The sequence below is a fragment of the Argopecten irradians genome, chromosome 4, assembly GCF_041381155.1.
Source record: "Argopecten irradians isolate NY chromosome 4, Ai_NY, whole genome shotgun sequence".
Lineage (NCBI taxonomy): Eukaryota > Metazoa > Mollusca > Bivalvia > Pectinida > Pectinidae > Argopecten > Argopecten irradians.
The window spans coordinates 20,570,946-20,590,300 of NC_091137.1; the positions used below are offsets into that span (position 1 = coordinate 20,570,946).

General features: G+C 35.3%; 1 protein-coding gene across 2 annotated transcripts; it reads left to right on the forward strand.

Moving 5' to 3' along the window:
- Window positions 1-506: 506 nt before the first annotated feature.
- On the forward strand, window positions 507-13,418 carry LOC138320904 (galactoside alpha-(1,2)-fucosyltransferase 1-like). 2 transcript variants are annotated; one of them, XM_069264208.1, is made up of 3 exons: window positions 507-578; window positions 6,973-7,042; window positions 11,211-13,418. In XM_069264208.1, exons 2-3 carry the CDS (start codon window positions 7,003-7,005, stop codon window positions 12,146-12,148), a joined length of 978 nt encoding a protein of 325 aa, XP_069120309.1. In that variant the 5' UTR covers window positions 507-578; window positions 6,973-7,002; the 3' UTR covers window positions 12,149-13,418. The 2 variants fall into 2 exon arrangements, with proteins under 2 accessions (XP_069120309.1, XP_069120308.1); XM_069264207.1 differs by lacking the exons at window positions 507-578; window positions 6,973-7,042 and adding an exon at window positions 5,817-6,893.
- The last annotated feature ends 5,937 nt before the right edge of the window (window positions 13,419-19,355 follow it).

Sequence of the window (19,355 nt, forward strand, 5' to 3'; positions counted from 1 at the left end):
TGAAACTGCGGAGGCAGGTTCAGTGTTGGCGGACACCCTCTAATAAAATTAATAAAATTCAATAAATAAAATGTACTTTTTATATTTACCACTTTTTGTTTATTTTATATTTAGTATATTAATATGGATATGCATCTAAATGCATTAACACATAATAGTCTACCGTGGAATTCATTAAAGAAAATAATTTTATGAATACACATATTAATTAACAAGACATAATGTTATATTATTACATGATATACATAGATATGTTAATATATAAATCTAATACCATATATTTATATTGCTACGGGGCCGTTTTAACTGGGGCCGTTCTTAACTGGGGCCGTTCTGACTGGGGCCATTATTGCAGTGGGGCCGTTCTGACTGGGGCCGTTTTTACAGTGGGGCCGTTTTAACTGGCATACAATGTAGGCCTATGTTAGCGTATAAGGTCCCATGGAGTGTACGTCTATATCTTGCAGACGCTCTGATGTTAATTATATATAATCAAACGCAGAGGTGACGTATTTTGGTATCGAATGCAACATGACGATTCTCGTTTGGGACTCCCTCATATGTAAACATAAGAAATGGTAAGCCTTCTTTACTGTATATGATAGACGATTGTGTGTAAATTGATATTTATTTAATAATTTGGCCATAGTGGCCTGGTCATCATTTTTAAAACTAGGCTAACGAACAGGTGCCCGCAGCCAATTTTTCTGTGGTCGTTGGCGACAGTTTTATCTTTAGATCCAATAAAATTCGAAACCAGAACAAAGACTATAAGATATACACGGTATTCAGATTATCATCAGGCTGTTCTACTCATACAATTATCTTTCTAAATTACTGAATTAATATAATCACATCTTGTATTTTATAATACAAAAATATGTAAATTATAGGCCTAATATTGTTATAGGCCTATGTATAAAAAAATAAACGACTACCTTTTAATAAGGTCAAATACTATTGTTGATAATCGGTGAGTATTCTTGTTAATTGAACTTAATTTGTTCTGTCAATATGTGCTATTTGACAGGCAAAATCGACGATTTTCCTTAATGCTGCACTAAATTTTAACATTTTACTTTCAACCTTTAAATAAGCTACCCTGTATCATATTTTATTCCTGATAATGTGCATATAGAACTCAGTGTAGGGAGGGATAATTTAAGGGGGGAAAAAAAGAAAAACACACAATAATTACATTGCAACTAATGGAGCGGCCGAGCCTGAATGAAAGCCTTACGGATTGAGTCTCCATGCAATTTTTCAAACAAGCCATCTAGACTCCCCTGACCAGTGCTCGAACAAAAAACATGGTTTTTGGCTGTTGAAATTAAAATAGTAAGCAATGGTTGATGTTTGTATTATTGTAGCTTAGAACCAAGGACGTATATGAGAAGGATAAGTCACAGTGGGTTTTGGGGGAGTACAACGTAGGAGCTTTTGTGTTTGTGCACTGACCGTGACGTTGGGCGACGACCGTTTTCCTTTGATATCTGCCGCGCAGCCTTTGATGTAGCTTGCGGGTGCGAGGGTTACCGTCTTACTTTCTAAAGCGGGGCCGTCATTTCATGAGCTGTCGTACTTTTTAACGAAAATTTAAGACATTTCTTCTAAATCTTCCGTCCTTAAAGCAAGTGATAAACGTTGTAAAATTTAATAAAGTTTACATTGGTGTTTCGTTTGACTTGATAAGACAAGTATTTGTTGAGAAAAACGGTTTTTATTCCCGGTTCATAGGCGTCTCGTGTGGTGTTTAGTAGTGTAAAGAGACAGTCACGAATCCTTCTCACTTATAAATCCTTGCTTAGAACAGACTTATGACAAATATTTTCAACAAAATTAAAATGAAGTTCATGTGTTGGTTTGTTTACAACAGCCAGTCAAAGATCACTGTCAAAATGGTGGAAATTGCGTAAGAATTAAGGGACCAGTCCTCCAACACCCCAATAAAAAAATAAACATTGTTTTTATGACAAGTTTTCTACCTATTCTGGTATATTTAGATCTCTATTTCTCAAAACAGCAACAAAAAATATTTTATAAATCCACAACCTTTTCGTATTCAACAAAAAACAAAGCTAATAATAATAACTATTTCGTGGGTAAAACACCGGAAATCATGGGTCAACATGCGTATTAATGGGGCAGAAAGTGAACCAATATTGATAAAATCACATTTTTTCGTTATTCATGCCAAAAACATGTTGCAAGTGTTATTTTTCTTCAAGAAGAGAAGTTTTGCTATCATTTTAACATAATAAGATATTTTTAGAATATTTCTAACTTTTCATGCGATGTTGTTTATTTTGGCGATCGTCAATTTTGTGATTTGCCGTCAGACACTGTCTGCTCATATTCAAATTACGGAACTGCTAAGCAAACTTTTCTTATTGGCAGGAGAAAAGTGTCAACACACACCATAATTATTATGCACCATGAACAAAAGAATCGACTGATTTTAGAAATGAGATGCAAAAAATAAAATAGGTGTTTGAGTACTGTTCTGTTCGAGCAATGGTCAGGTAAGTCTACCTGGGCCCATTTTTATGAACATTCCTTAACTTTAAGGACCTCCTTAACTTAAAATTCCATATAGGAAAGCGCTACTGAAGTTAAAAAAAAATAAAGTTAGGAGCCTTCCTTAAAATCTGTAATGCTTTCCTATGTGATGGCCATTTTGATACCACACTCGTGGAGCTGATTACTGATATCTATCATTGTTTCTGTATCACCACATCTAAAACAAACCATAACAAATAGGACACATCACTGACACACATAAAATAATCAAAGTGTAATTTTCAGTCCACCATCATCAGATGGTGGACTATTCAAATCACCTTTCGTCCATAATCCTTTAACATTCTTGTTATCGCTATTCTCAGAAAATGCTGAAGGGATCTTTCTCAAATTTCATATGTAGGTTCCCCTAGGGCCGTAGTTATGCATATCACATTTTGGGACCAATTGGTCAACAAGATGGCTGCTAGGGAATTTCGGGACCACTTGATAAACAAGATGGCCGCCAGGCAGCCGTTTTGGATTTTGATAGTTAAAGTTTGTTACCACTATTTCTCAGAAAGTGCTGAAGGGATCGTTCTCAAATTTTCATGTAGGTTCCCCTAGGGCCGTAGTTATGCATATCACATTTTGGGACCGATCTTTCAACCAGATGGCCAACCACCATCTTGGATTTTGAAAGTTTAAGGTTTGAAAAGCTGAGGAAAGAATTTTAAGTTTGAAAAGCAGAAAAAAAGAAGTTTAAGTTTGAAAAGTAGAGAAAATATCCATTTTGTATTTGTCAGACCTAGATCAATCTTTGATGGGCACCAAGATCTCCCTGGGATTTCTTGTTAAATGAAACTATTTGAATGCACTTATGAATTATACAAACCAATATTCACAAATGAATTTTCTATAACAGATTGATATATATAGGTTGCTTTCAAGATGAGAAAATGTCTTTGAATGGAAAGATAAGTGCAAAACCTAGGCAAAAATTAAGTTAAACTGTACAATTTGTAGCATTTCTAATGATAAACATCAATTGGTAGTTCATTTGTGTTTTATTAACCAAAATCTGCTGAATGACTGTAACAATTATAACTTTTCTAGGAGCAAAGGCAGGAGCCAGTCCTTATGGATTTAAAAAGAAGAGATATTTGTTAATCAAATGGCAATACAAAAGAACTTTATTTTCAATTTTCATTTTTAGTGCGAGCGTACTCGCACTATTATTTTTTCCTTGTCAGCTGTAGAGTCTATGTACATCTGCTATGCGCAGATTCCAACTGCGCACGCGATACCGAAAGTCAGTGTCTTATACCGTTTAATAGATTTAGCCGTGATTTAATGACACTAACCTTTCAAAAACAAAGTACTGAGATAAACTAATCTACTATAAATTAAGAACAGTGACATTACACAGTGCTATACACATTTGTTAGGTCATCTGATCGAAGGTCAGGATGACCTATTGTCATCATGTTTTGTCCGTCGTCGTACGCAGTCCGCCGTGCGTCATGCGTAAGACTATTTATACAAAAGCCTACTCCTCCTTCATCCTTAGATGGATTTCATCCATATTTGGTTTGAAACATCATTGGGGAAGGACAATCATATTTTATATAAATGAGCCTGGTCCGTCCCTTAGGGTCGGGGGGGGGGGGGGGGGGGCCAAAAGGGCAAATTTTCTTAATTTTAGCTTTAAAATCCTACTCCTCCTTTATCCTTGGGTTGATTTCATCCATATTTGGTGTAGAATATCACTGGGGAAGGACAATCAAATTTTATATAAATGAGCCTGGTCCGACCCCTAGGGGCCGAGGGGTGGGCCCCAACGGGCAAATTTTCTTAATTTTAGCTGGCCCACTTCCTGTTTTCAAGTTTCGGTCTCCGATCTCAATGAAAATTGGTCTATAGGAGTTTTAATTGATGCCGAACAACATGCAAACATTTTCATAAAGATTTTGTTATTGCAAGATGGCTGCTGGCCCACTTCCTGTTTTAAGGTTTCAGTCTCCGATCTCAATGAAAATTGGTCTATAAGGGTTTTAATTGATGCCGAACAATGCAAACATTTCCGTAAAGATTTTTGTATTCCAAGATGGCCGCTGGCCCACTTCCTGTGTTCGGGTTCAGTCTCCGATCTCAATGAAAATTGGTCTATAGGGGTTTTAATTGATTCAGAAGGGGGAACTTTAGGTGAGGACAATCATATTTTATAAAGGACCGAGCTAAGACCCATGGGGATAGTACAGCGGAGGTCCAAAATGGGAGCTTTGCTGAAATTTGGCTTTAAAATCTGACTCTTATATTAATCCTTGAATGGGTTACAACCATATATGGATGAAGGGCTACCAAGTTTGTTCAACAAATGACATTTACCTATTTCAGAAACTTACATATTCAACTAAGGAGTCAGAAACTTACATATTCAACTAAGGAGTTCCTTGTATTGTTTATATTAATTGTTAACCACTACTTTATACTGTGACTTTGTTGTTTTGTGCCATGAGTCAGATGACCGTTAAGGTCCATGGGCCTCTTGTTTTGTGTAAACTTCAAGCGGCGTAACATAAAAACTCTTGCATTGGTCACAATATTCTAAGCATCTGATCGACATAGGAAACTTCCGGAACAATACAATGCAAATCAGGTTTATAAAGTCAATAAAAGAAAGTGATGAAACTGGTAACATTTAGTACCGGCCACATATTTAATTTATTTCACATCATCCTAGGTCCTAGGTGTAAGTTAAACTGTCGTTTATTATAATTACTTAACCCTGTGACCACAGACCACATTTGCTGCAGTTCTAATAAATATTTCTGAAATTACACAGCCTTGCGTAGGAGAAACAGAATAAAAAAAAAAAACATTATGAAATATCAGTCTGAGCTCTAGATCTAATGTACTCCAGAAAGGTGTTCAAGCATGACACAGGTAAGTCACCACGTGCACAGAGACTGGACAGTGTTCTAGCGGACGAATATTTTAAACAGAGAAACAAGCCTATCGTATCAATATGATAATAAACACACTTCTATGTAACAAAGAACACAATTGACAAAGTTCTAAGTAATTTCACATTAAAAAATCTGATTAAGTAAAGGAAAGTAATTATTACAATACACTAAGGGCGTTAACCATCTCCTTGCAATAGTCCCAAGGACAATGAACGAAAGTGCTACATACACCTGTTGCTGAGAATTAATTCATACTGGAAATAAGTTAAGAAGTAGTTAGCGAGCACTTAATGTCTAACTGACATATTTCTAGTTTATGTTTTTATTTCTGAAAAAATGCAAATTAGTGGAGAATGAACGACCAGGCAGAATGAATCAGCTTGGGTATGGGATATAATCTAATGAATAATTTTCCCTTTAGAAACCAGTGCAGAAGAAGGAAAATAAGCGTTCCTATAAAATTCCTTCCCAACCAGGAAGTAAACCCAGGTTTATCGGCATGATAAACGACTGAATGAAAGAAGCATGCTCAGTCAGTGGAGTGACAGAATGTAGTCAGAATATAGTCTCTCCAATCACTTTCACAGTGATAAATTGTGTATTCTATATGTGAGGAATTGAATGGAGTAGTTTTATTCATACCCAGTATGAATTGTTGGGAAATAGTGTGCAATTTATCAGTCAGAACTATAAATCCTAACACATCATATTTAGGGCACATGGACAATTCTATATAATACAAAGATAATGATTTTGCTGGAGAAGAATTCAGTTATGTTTTACAACCTGTTGACAACAGTAACAAGCTAAAACATAGAGACTAGAGACTCAATTTACATGCTCATGAATATTTAAGTGACTTTTATCATACAGCTAATTTGATTGGCACTATTTCCTACCTAAATGTCTTTGCTGTGGAACTATAATCACACACTGACTTGGATTACTGACTATTGATCACTTCTCGGTACCACCTACACACCCGGTATTGTGCCAAGTAGTGATGTGATAGAGAGACGGCTGATTCCTAGCGTTTATTTGCAGAACTGAAAAAAGAACTATGAGATGAATTAAATCATAGTGTCTGTTGTTGATATTCTGTGATTGGACATACTTTTCTAGCACTTCATTTTAACGGGAATATTTTGAACATTTTAGAAATTAGTTTATACTCAGCCTGTTAAACTGATCTCGTCATGAGGCACAGTGTCTCAGTATATCAACTACTGTACAGGACTCTTAGATAGGTATAGATTTGTGGTTATCTCTGTACCAGGATATCCTGACTGTGTAGAAGTGGGTCAGTAAAATTCAGTGACAGATTCCCCAAGGAATACGCAAGCAAATTTAAAGCATACATAGAGGAAGTGTTCGTAACAATGCATTACCTAGTAACCCCAAAAAAACGATTTTGTCATAGAAAAGGTAAGTATTAATTTAAAAATCAACATCAACTTCATGTTATGATTAGTTGTTCTAAAATTTACTTTTGTATTTCTTTCAGAGTCTGGAATTTAATGATTGAGTGACCATAATGAGGTTACGTATTTGTAGACACTGTTTTCGGGTGAGGGGTAAGTATCTCAGGGGATGTGTAAAAGTTATATATTCTGTAACTGGGCAGAAATTTCCAGTTATCTATCAAAAATCATCAGGTTTTATTGATTAAGCTGTGAAAGTTATTCAAATGGTCAAACAAACATGTACCATACCTTATAAACATTATTTACACCACATGATTTATGCATTGTAAAATTCTTGTTTCTATGGTTTTATGTATATTTAGATGGAATCATACCTGTATTAATCATTCTACAATTACTAATAACACTGTAAAAATATAAAGTGAAATTGTAGACCACAACATGGATTAATGGTCTGACCCTATGCACTCATTTTACTGCATTGTAGATGTAAGTATAATCGTTTTTAGCAGTAGTACCAAAAATTATTTTCAGCTTTTATCTGTACTTGTAGTAACATTAATAAAAGCTATGCATAGTAACGATAATTATATTTCCCAATATGTTGGTATTTTAAATGGTAAATAAAATATTAAAAGCTTTTCTTGATTCATAAGTATGAAAATTCCGGGACAATATAACTTTAAAGGATGCTAATTATAGGTTATGGTGTAGTCCGGAGCTAAAAACTGTGTAAATGTGAAGCAAACAGGTTCAGACCTAGTTGGGCAGAGACATGCTCTCTCACATATAAACATTGTACAGTTTGTAACTTAACCACAATAGCCTCAATAGACCTCTGCTTTTATATGAATTAGATATTAGCTTTTATGTGATGCTGTTGACAACAGGGTTTCTCTATAGTGTTCATCCAACCATATCGATCAATATTATTCACTACATAAAGAGAGGAAGACATATGTAACATTAATTGATACTGAATATATGAGGTGTGCAGTGTCAATCTGATAAAAATTAGATCTTTCGTATCATTCCCCATAGATTGCCCACTTGTATGCTTCTATGATCATGAGCAGACGTCAAAAGCGGAAAAAATTGAAGATGAAATTGATGAGATTTTATTTTAGGATTTACTTCATTAAACTCATTTTAACAAAGTGATCTGATATCCATACACTTTTTCCTTTTCAACAAATCTTTATTCTCATTTTATAATCCTAACCTTTTTTAGGTCTTTAATATTTTAAGCATTATGCTATTATCTGGGATATTTTAAATTGGGGTATAATATGCATGGTTCTGCCAACATTAAACAAAAGTTATACTATGACCATCTTTAATACGATTTGTATAAGGTGCCTGAATTAGGGGTTGGAGCTTGATGAGTTATTGTTTAGTTTAAAACCATGAGAAAGAGACTGAAATTATTGCTCGCTAAGAAAACACATTATCTGATCAAAAGAAAGCTTGAAATAGACTGAAATACTGAAATAATTGCTAAGAAAATGCATTCATCTGATCAAAAGAAAGCTTGAATGTAAAGGTAATTTTCAAAAGTGACTTTTCTATTACAGGTATTTGAATTAAATTTTAATGGGTAAAATGGTCCTTTAGAATACTTAGAATAGAGAACTATTTAACTTTTGTACGATCATATTGGAGTTCTGTGGTGGAAAGTGTTATTTTGCCTTCCCATTGTCCTGTGCTTCCCTCTGTTTGTTTACTGTCTGTTTGCTTATTATCTTGTTTGGAATCTATTACACATACTAACATTCCTTGTGACCGGCCAAGCTCGAATGACAAGTTCACATGGTAGGACAGTGCATTTTATATTAAAACTAGGTCACTGTGATCTGTTTTGACATTTGACATATGTCTACATGAAAAAGAAAAGCTTGTTCAGAAAACTTATTGCATGGCTATTTGTCTTTTTTAGCCAACCATCATCAGATGGAACCGATCGGTCAACAAGATGGCTGCCATGTAGCCATCTTTGATTACGATAGTTAAAGTTTGTTACAGTCATAGCTAGTTAAAGTTTGTTACAGTCATGGCTAGACAAAAAATGGATGGACATTCTTTTTCAGAGACGCTTCGCGTCTATGAAGAATGTCCTTCTTTTTTTTTGTCTATGACTTCATAACCCCAAAAGATATTGAGAATAATGCTTATAATTTAACTCGGATAACTCACTCGGGTACTAATTAGGCATAAATTTCCATGATTTTACTTACTTTTACAATAAAACAAATTGAGTTGTGGCACAGTGATATCATAGCCATTAATTCAATTTGGCCAATGACTGTGCCGATTTTAAAATTCCCCGCAAAACCGTTTTATATATGACGTCATAATACTTGATGTACAATTCTTTTGGTCAATGGAAAAATAACCTCAAAGATCTAACCAATAGAAATGAGTGTACAAAACATATGAAATTGAATTATAAATTATTCTTTTAGAGAAGGGGATTGATTTTTGACCTTACGTTTGTAATAGGGTTTGCAATTTTCATTGTGTTTCACCAGGTGTGAAATTGTTTTTGACTTAAAACTGACAATGCAAGTTAAAAACATGCATTTGAAATATAAAAAAAATATAACGAAATATTTTTTTTCGCGGAAATTGTTTTTGAGACATCCCCTAGTTATGACAGTGTTGTATCTAAGGAAGTGGCAGCTATTTTTCTTTTGCTCTGCTTAGTAACCTTCACTGGCCAACCCCCTATATAAAGCACGGGACACTTGACACACATGTGTCATTCTAAACATGTCTTGTCTCAGATACACATACCCCGATATTGCAAATAACAATGTCAAATTGAAAATAAACACTGCACTCACCTGACAATATTTCATTGAAGTAATAGATGAATGTGTTGTCAGCTATATCCCAACATATGTCCAATACGAACTAATAAAACACTAATAATTGTGAAATAATTCAATATACACTAGGTTTTACACGTACATGTACATCAACACGTGTGTGTCCTTGATAGTTGTTGCTCTTTCGGGTCAGGTACGTAGTCACGTATATATGGTCAGTTGAGTGCATCGAGTACGATGATGTACGTGGAGATATGTGGACGCTTGTTTGGATTTCTATTCACAATTTTATTTTGAGAAACATCTAAATGACAACTTAGAGGAGTTGGCATGTTTTCTTGCTAAAACAAGTCCCATATAGTTTTACAGGTGAGGGTTTTATTGACCTATTTGTAGGTGATATATACTGTGGACTGTTGGTGTATATGTACATGAATGAGCGCACGTGTGTCGATTCATGCGCTTTACATAGGGGTCGGTGAGTCGTCGGAATGTAAAACAAAAATGGCTCTCCCCAATCGGGGAATGTCTCATAAACGATTCTTGAAATTCGAGTATACTTATTTAAAAAAAAAAATCATTTTTATAATTTTAACTTGCATTGTCAGCTTTAACATTAATTTTTGTTATCATTAAAGGGACATGAACCTTAAATAATTTGTTCTGTATGCTTAGATATGGTTTTCAGATGTTTATTGAATATTTTATTACAATGATTGATTATCTAAAATGACAGGAAAACGTGGGGAATACCTACCTCAAAATGATAAAAATAGACCGTCATATTCTATTTTTAGAACACAAAACGAAAGCTGGCCAAAAGCGTGGTTATAATGAACAACAACCTTGCTGACGTGACAAGGAATATTAGTTTTCCACATTTAAAAATTATTTTCTAATTTACGATGGTTGACAAACGAAGTTTAAGCCATATTTGTTATAAAATAATTTGTATTTAGCGTAAGAATGATAAGTCAAAAGTCAAACGAGACTTTTCATTCGATCATGACAGGACACCGCGAAGGGGGTTCCTGACTTATTGCACATATGTACATCATGCAAGTATAAAGTGGGGAGTTGCTCACGTCTCTTGCATTTCAGCGATACATTTATATTTTCCTTATTTTCCAATTGCGCACGTTACTGACTCTTGACGTACACTGTTTTCTATCGGAATTTGTTTGTGTTCGCTTCACCCACGTTTATGACCCACCATTTTGTTTACATGCATTTAATTTGTGCAGTGCATTGTGGGAGGTCACTGAAGTTCAACACTTCTAAAATATCGTTACAAAATTCGACCGGGCCGGTTCAAAATACAGAAAGATGGAATTTCCATTATAATTATTTTATTTGACACATTTGCACAATAACTGATATATATTACTTAGTAAGGTATCTGACATGTCTTAAATATGTATTTTACTCAAATTTACATGGTTTAATTAGGTTCATGTCCCTTAAAAGTAAAATTTTGTTGTATTTGCCAGGTGTGTACCAAATGATGGGATACTGCCTCCTGTTTCTGTTCATGATTCTCACCCTACAGTTTCGAGATACTGTGTCAGATTGTACGGTATTTAACCTCCAAGGTACCCTATTTTACCGACCACGTCCTCACTTCTTCTGCCTCAAATACAACGGTAACCTAGGAGACCAGATGTTTCAGTATGCTTTCCTGCTGACGCTACAGATCCGCTACAGTACAGAAATCACGCTTCCTTCTAATAACATCCTCACACCTGTGTTCAACATTGTTCCACAAAATGAATTTATTCTTCAATACTGTGATTGTTTTAGCAAGAGAACCCAAAAGGAGACATCTTATGGCTTTGATCCAACATTGTTAAATATGGATGTGAACTTTGAAGGAAGTTTCCAAAGCTATAAGTATTTTGAGAGTCAATTTGATGAAGTTCGTGCCAGATTCCACCCTAGAAAGGGGATTACTTCTAAAGTGCGTAAGAATCTGGACCAGATCAGACATGAACATGGTGGTAAGAATTCAACCTTGGTGGGTATTTATTTACCTGTTCCTGAAGAGAAGGGAATTATAGGTACTGATGTAGAAAATTTCATGGAGAAAGCAATACAAATGTATAAAGAGCAATATAGAAATGTGATTTGTGTTTGTGTGATACAGCTGGGAGCAGAGGCATTCTGGATGAAGACCAAATTCATTAATCAACTAGATATATCTGTGTTGGTGGAGTCAGGAGAGGATATTACATTAGGACTTCTGGCGAGCATGGATCATTCCATCATACTGAGAGATTCCCTGGCATGGTGGGGAGCATGGCTGGCTGGAGGCAAAGTTGTCTACTACAAGGACAACATAGACAGTAACAACAGGGACAACTTGGACGGTAATGACAACCGTCACTTAAACAGCATAAGATTTCCTCCAACCTGGATCAGCTTGTCTTAGTAACACAACTGACGCTTATCTTAGTAATATAACTGACACAGCATTAAATTTACGACAACCTTCATAAAATCCAATTAGATGTACCTCACATGATAATGTGAAACCACCCGTCCTTTGTATAAATTGAATTTATTTGGTTAATTCGGAGAACATTAATGTTCCTAAAAAAAGCCAGTGAAGTGACTCCAAATGTTTTTTTTTCCAGAAAATAACTGTTCATAAATGATTTTTATGTTTTTCAGTAAGTAAAATTTTACTGAAATGTGATGTTTCATTTACTGTAAACCAAATTTCTTTCACCGTCACAAGATTTTGTGATTTCTATTTCAAAGCATTTTTGCGGAGATCAAGTTTCCTGGATTTATAATTAAATTAATTAAATTGTACAAGAATTGTGCAAGGGATTGATTTCGCTGAGATAATTTACGAAAATAAATCAAACATGAAAGAAAGTTGGTTTACAGTATTGAAAGAATTGATTGTTAGGCCAGAGACTGGTAGTAAGCCTACATGTAACTCCACCGTCCATAGAGAGTTTTAAGTGCTGGTATATGTAAATTATGTCTTTTTCATTTTTCGTGTGTCATAATAATAATATTGGGTTTTCTTTCAAATAAGCAATTTGATCTTAGTGATATGAGATTGAATAAGCACTATTTTGACAGTTCAATTTATCCTTGTAAATTTCTACAATCATTTCCTTAAAATCATCAAGTTATCCCTAATGTTGAGCTATGATTAAATCATAATGTAAAATAACCAAATTGCTAGAGTCATTCGAATCTTACACATTATTGATTGCATGCATATATGTTGTAGCATTAGTTTATTAGCTCACCTGGCCCGAAGTGCCGGTGAGCTAATGTCGTGGCGCGGTGTCCGTCGTCCGTCTGTCCGTCCGTCCGTCCGTCAACATTTCCTTTAAATCGCTACTAGTCATAGAGTTCTGCATGGATTGTAACCAAATTTGGCCACAAACATCCTTGGGGGAGGAGGAACAGAATTTGTATAAATTTTGGCTCTGACCCCTGGGGGCAGGAGGGGCGGGGCCCAATAGGGAAAATAGAGGTAAATCCTTTAAATCGCTACTTGTCCTAGAGTTCTGCATGGATTGTAACCAAATTTGGCTACAAACATCCTTGGGGGAAGGAGAACATAACTTGTATAAATTTTGGCTCACGTCCCCCAGGGGCAGGAGGGGGCGGGGCCCAATAGGGGAAATAGAGGTAAATCCTTTAAATCGCTACTAGTCATAGTGTTCTACATGAATTGTAACACATAATTTGGCTACTAAAACCTTGGGGGATTTGGAAACAGAATTTTATAAGTTTGGGCTCAAGTCCATGGGGGGAGGGGCGATACAGGCCACCAATGGGGTATTCTTTCACCTTAGAGGTAATAATCTTTTAAATTATTCTAGTCATAGAGTTCTACTAACCCCAAATATTGTGCCACCGAATACATCCTTTGGGGGAGGGCTAGGAACAAGAACTTGTAAATATTTTTTTTTGGCTATAAATCTTGCAGGGGCAGGTATCGAGGCTCGGGGGATCCCAGTAGGGGAAATAGAGTTACCTATAACCCTATATTTCGACTACTTGTCTACCCCGTCTTGCTTCATGTGATTGTAGAACCATTTATGATATTGGCCACAAACATACCTCTCAGGGAGGTGCTGAAGTAGGATTTTGTTAGAATTTTGGCTCTGACCCCCGGGGGCAGGAGGGTCGGGGCCCAATAGGGGAAATAGAGGTAAATCCTTTAAATCGCTACTTGTCCTAGAGTTCTGCATGGATTGTAACCAAAATTAGCCGCAAACATCCCTTGGGGGAAGGGGAACAGAACTTGTATAAATTTTGGCTCTGATCCTCCATGGTGCAGGAGGGACGGGGGCCCAATAGGGGAAATAGAGGTAAAATCTTTAAATCGCTACTAGTCATAGAGTTCTGAATAGAATGTAACCAAATTTGGCTGCAAACATCCTTGGGGGAAGGGGAACATAATAGAACTTTTGGCTCTGACTCCGGGGGGCAGAAGGGGGCGGGCCCAATAGGGGAAATAGAGGTCAATCCTATAAATTGCTACTTGTCCTAGAGTTCTACATGGAATTGTAACAAAATTTGGCCACAAAACATCCTTGGGGGAAGGGGAACATAACCTTGTATAAATTTTGGCATGAAATTTCATGGCCCTGGGGTCTCCATTTCCACCTGGGGGGGGGTCAAATATACTATAGTTTTATATAGAAAAAACACATTTATGAGCATTATTTGCTTAATTTTTAGCTCACTTGGCCCGATGGGCTGGTGAGCTTATGTCATGGTGCGGCGTCCATCCGTCCGTCTGTACGTCGTCCGTATAACATTTCCGTTAATTCACATTTCCGTTCAATGGATGTAACCAAATTTAGCCACAAACATCCTTGGATGAAGAGGAACATAAACTTGTATAAATTTTGGCCCTGACCCCACCGGGGGCAAGAGGGGGTGGGCCCAATAGGGAAAGAGGTATCTCCTATAAATCGCTACCCCAGTACTTGTCATAGAGTTCTGCATGGATTGTAAACAAATTTGGCCACAAACGTCCTTGGGGGAAGGGGAACAGAACTTGTATAAATTTTGGCTCTAACCCCCTGGGGGCAGGAGGGGTGGGGCCCGATAAGGGAATTAGAGGTAAATATTCAAATTCTTTCAGAAAAGAAATAATGAACCTGTATTCAGAACATAACTTGGCATAAAAAACCAAGTGAGCGATACAGGCCCTTTGGGCCTCTTGTCATAGTAAATGAGTCAATCTTGGTTAGAATTATCAGCCGAAGAAAGTAGTTTAACATCAATCCATATACCCATAGGCATAGGTCTTGGCTGACCCCCAGGATCATGAGGGGCGGGGCCAAAAAGTGTCAAAATGGCTAAAATTTAAAAAATATTCTCCACTTGGAGATGTGGTAGAATCAAATACTCTTCATAGATTGGAAGGTCTTAAAGCCCTCTATAAATTTTCTGAATTTCATGACCATGGGGTCTGAGATTTTTCCCCGGGGAGGGGGTCATATTTACTTTAGTTTATATAGGAATAACATTGATGAGTATCATTTGCTCAATTTTCGTAAGAAATGAGTTACTTGGTTAGAATTATAAGCCTGAGATAGTATTTTAACATCATATCCAGATAGATCCATGACTGACTCTTAGGTGTCAGATGGGCGGGGCCAAAAGGGGTCAAAATGGCTAAAATTTGAGATATGATGGAACCAAAATACTCTTCATATATTGAATGGTCTCAAGGCCCTCTACAATATTTGTGGCCCTGGTGTCTCAGATTTTTACTTCAGTTTATATATATAGTGAAAACACATTTATGAGTATTATTTGCTCAGTTTTTATAGGAAATGTAACAGATGCAATGGAATAAAAACCTCTTCATAGATTAAAAGGTCAAATTGATATAATCATTGACAGACTTCAAGAGCCTGATGGGCCCATATTTATGTAGTGTTTATATGTCTTTGATTCATTCTTTATCTGAACTCAGGTGACTGTTAAAGTCCACAGGTCTCTTGTTTGTTTGTTAAAAGCTGTTTCATTACATGTCGAACAGACGTGATGTCACTGGAAAACCAATTGTCACAATTTGCAAGACAAGATAAATTCATTTTTGAAATTGTGCTTTATTATGTTAGAAGTATTAATTCACACAAACTCAATTTCATTTTATGTAGTATTTTTCACTCTTATTTAAGAAACAAGGTTTACACCAACTACTTGGATTTGTGTAACCGCTATTTATTCATTACAAAATTGTCTTGACTAGCCAATGATCATGGTGATGTATTCTGTAATATATTCCTTTATGATATTTAAATCAAACAATACTTTTACTCTGTAAGTGCCCACCGTCAGTGCAATATAATAAGATTTTGCTAAACTTTCTAAAAATCAAATCCACTCCACTTACCTGTATTCAAAGTTCCACACTGCAAGTCATACTTTTGTCTAGGAGACGATCACTATTGTGTAGTGTTTGCATTTTACAGAGTTGTCTGCCCTTCCATTTAGGTATTAGTTGTAACATCATGTGTTTTTAGAGTCTGACATCACATCAAAACAAATGTCAGGCTTTCACTCACAAAATCAAGGATACTGCCAACTAAGGGAGATAACTTGGTAATATGCAAAGACAGAATTTTAGTGTATGTGATAATGCTAATATATGAATATTATACAGAAAGTGAAGGAAGCAGGGCCTATTTAACCTATGTCTTGGATCAGTTTAGTTTAACTGACTCAAAACAAATATAAACTTGAAACATTCCATGGTCGATACTTGTAAATGATGGTCATGATTATTACACGGCTCTCTATTTAAGCACACATTAACTACATTTTTGTATATAGAAAAGCACACATACCGCCCCGTAAACACTGCTAATCGATATCCTTGACTTGTTGCCAGGTGTGCTACAATAACACTGTTGCATGAGCCGGAAATGTTTGGTTTTGTCTGTTCTCAGAAATAGCAAAGTTCCTGCAGCTGTTAATGTGTTCTTGTTTTTAATTCAAAAATTATTTGATTAATATTTAAATAGGGAGTCTGGTGATAAATGATTTTTTTTTAGGTACTTTTGCATCAGTGAAATCATTGACCTTTATTAGCAGTGAACTGCTCAACTCAAGTTACCTCATGTCAAAGTTTTGACTGTTCTCTTAGTACAAAAAACTAAACAAAAACAAAACCGAATTGTATATACATGTACATTACTATGGCATATCTACAGCTGATACTTGTTAATTATTTTAAAGGCCCACCTTACTGAAAAGGCTTCTTATTTTCAAAATGGAAATGTAAAACGAGATTGATAATTTTGTCACAAAAGTTATTAGCTTACTGTTATTACTACACTTATCATCACCCTCTAAACATTTTATTTAAAATAAATTAAATATTAATTATCATAACGCGGGTCATTTTATGTTTTCCGCCGTCGTCCTAATCACTGAGCCTTAGTTGAATATAATTACGCCAGACAGCAAAACAGCGAAATAAATCGTTACTGTTTACAAAGTTAACACAGCTGAGTATTGGTGATATTTTTTGTGCTGTTGCATCATCTTAGGCCTTCGGTACAATTTTTCTTATGTTTCTTTTAGTGTTTAAGAATCTTATAAATTTTTTACGGAAAGGTAATGGGCTGTTAATTACAACATGTACTGATGTGATATTTATATTAAATCCAAGTAGGATTGAATGTGTTGATGTAATGAGGTTCTGATGATATGCCTGACAATAGGTGCATGTGTTCTGTCATGACATATTTACATTTACTTTAGAGACAATTTTTGGTGCAATCTTCATAGACTTTTCGTTAAGAAACTGTCAGAATGGTATTCAGAATTATCTGAAATGAATGCAATATTAATACTTAATTAATATGAAATACATAAAAATCTAAGTTTATTTTTGTTGAAATCCAATATTGAAATTAGGATATGTACATTTATATATATTTGTTAAAAATATCTTGGTGTTGAAATCCAAGTGAAATCATGAATTTAAATGTTTCGTGTATATGTGTATATATTCGTTAAATATATCTTAGTGTTGAAATTCAACTGAATTTATGAATTTAAATGTCATATACACTAATTGCAATATCTTAATGTTGAAATCCAAGCAAAATCATAAAATCAAATGTTTCATATAGATGTTAACTTGTTACAATATTATAGTTTGAAATCTAAGTGAATTTATGAATTTAAATGTTTTCTATAAACTTACAATATCTCATTGTAAAAACCAAGAGAAATCATGAATTCAAATGTCTTCTATAAACTTGTTGAAATGTCTTAAGTGTTGAAATCCAAGCGAAGTCATGAATTTAAATGTTTTGCATGTATATATATGTACACAATGAAAATATCTTCAGTGTTGAAATCCAGGTGAAATCATGATTTCAAATGTGTCCTTCACTGGTAGTTCGGGTGGATTAATTTTTACTCTGGTTGGTCCATCCTCGACCTTTGACACACATTAATCTAACTTCTAATCTACTAATTTTAGATGCGGTAGCATAATCATATTGAAAGTAGGTCAATGTGATGTACCGGTACATTTTGACCTTTGACACACATTAATCTAACTTCTACTCTACTACCAGTGGGGAGAAAAAAATCACCAAATATAAAAAAAAATCACTAAATTTTTAAATCCAAATAGACTAAGTACAGTGTACCGTCCTTACTTTTTATCTACGTGTGTTTTTAACTTGTTCTTGATCATGGAAGTTATTTATTGAAATATTTTTACTACCTATACATGTACATATTCTTGATCATGGATGTAATTATATGGTTATTTAGTATTATTTGTATGAACTTTTAAGGTTAAGTAATACAATAAACTAAACCTTGTTATAGCCTTGTGTATAGTGTTTTATGTGATAATACAACTCTGAACTACAGGTCATTGTAAGTCACTACAAGTTGTATTCCTTTATTTTTACATTATTGACAAAAATGAGACCTAAAATTACCAGAACCTTATGTGTATTTTACTGGGTAAATCTTATCAAGGACAAAACAAAGTCTAATATGAATCCTACTTGAGCTTGCTACACTATCTACAGTCGAGACTGTCTTATGTGACTTTCCAAGAGACCATTACAAAAAAGTCACATAAGACAGGGAGACACTTAAGACAGTCCAATCACAACATCACTGTTAGAAAATCTGTCTTTTAATGTTTTTAAATACATTCTCGTTCATAATTTGAGACAGATCCCTTCAGAACTTTCTGAGAAATAACAGTAACAAACATCAACTACCAAAATCCAAGATGTCTGCCTTGTGGCCATATTGCTTTTCCCAAATCAGTCTGCAAATCAGCATGACACACACACTTAGGGTCACTAGCAAATAGCATCCATTTCAGTACAATTTGATAATAACAGTAACAAACATCAACCCAGCAAAACCACCAGATGGTCTTGGCCTGGTGGCCCATATTGCCCTTTTTTCCCAAATCATCTGAAATCAGCATGACACTCATAGGGTCCTAGGAAAACCTACATATAAAATTTGAAACAGATCCCTTCTGTGCTTTCTGAAAAATAGCGGTAACAAACATCAACTGCCAAAATCCAAGATGGCTGCCTTGCGGCCATATTTTTTTCCCTGGTCAGTCTGAAAATCTGCACGACACTCCTAGG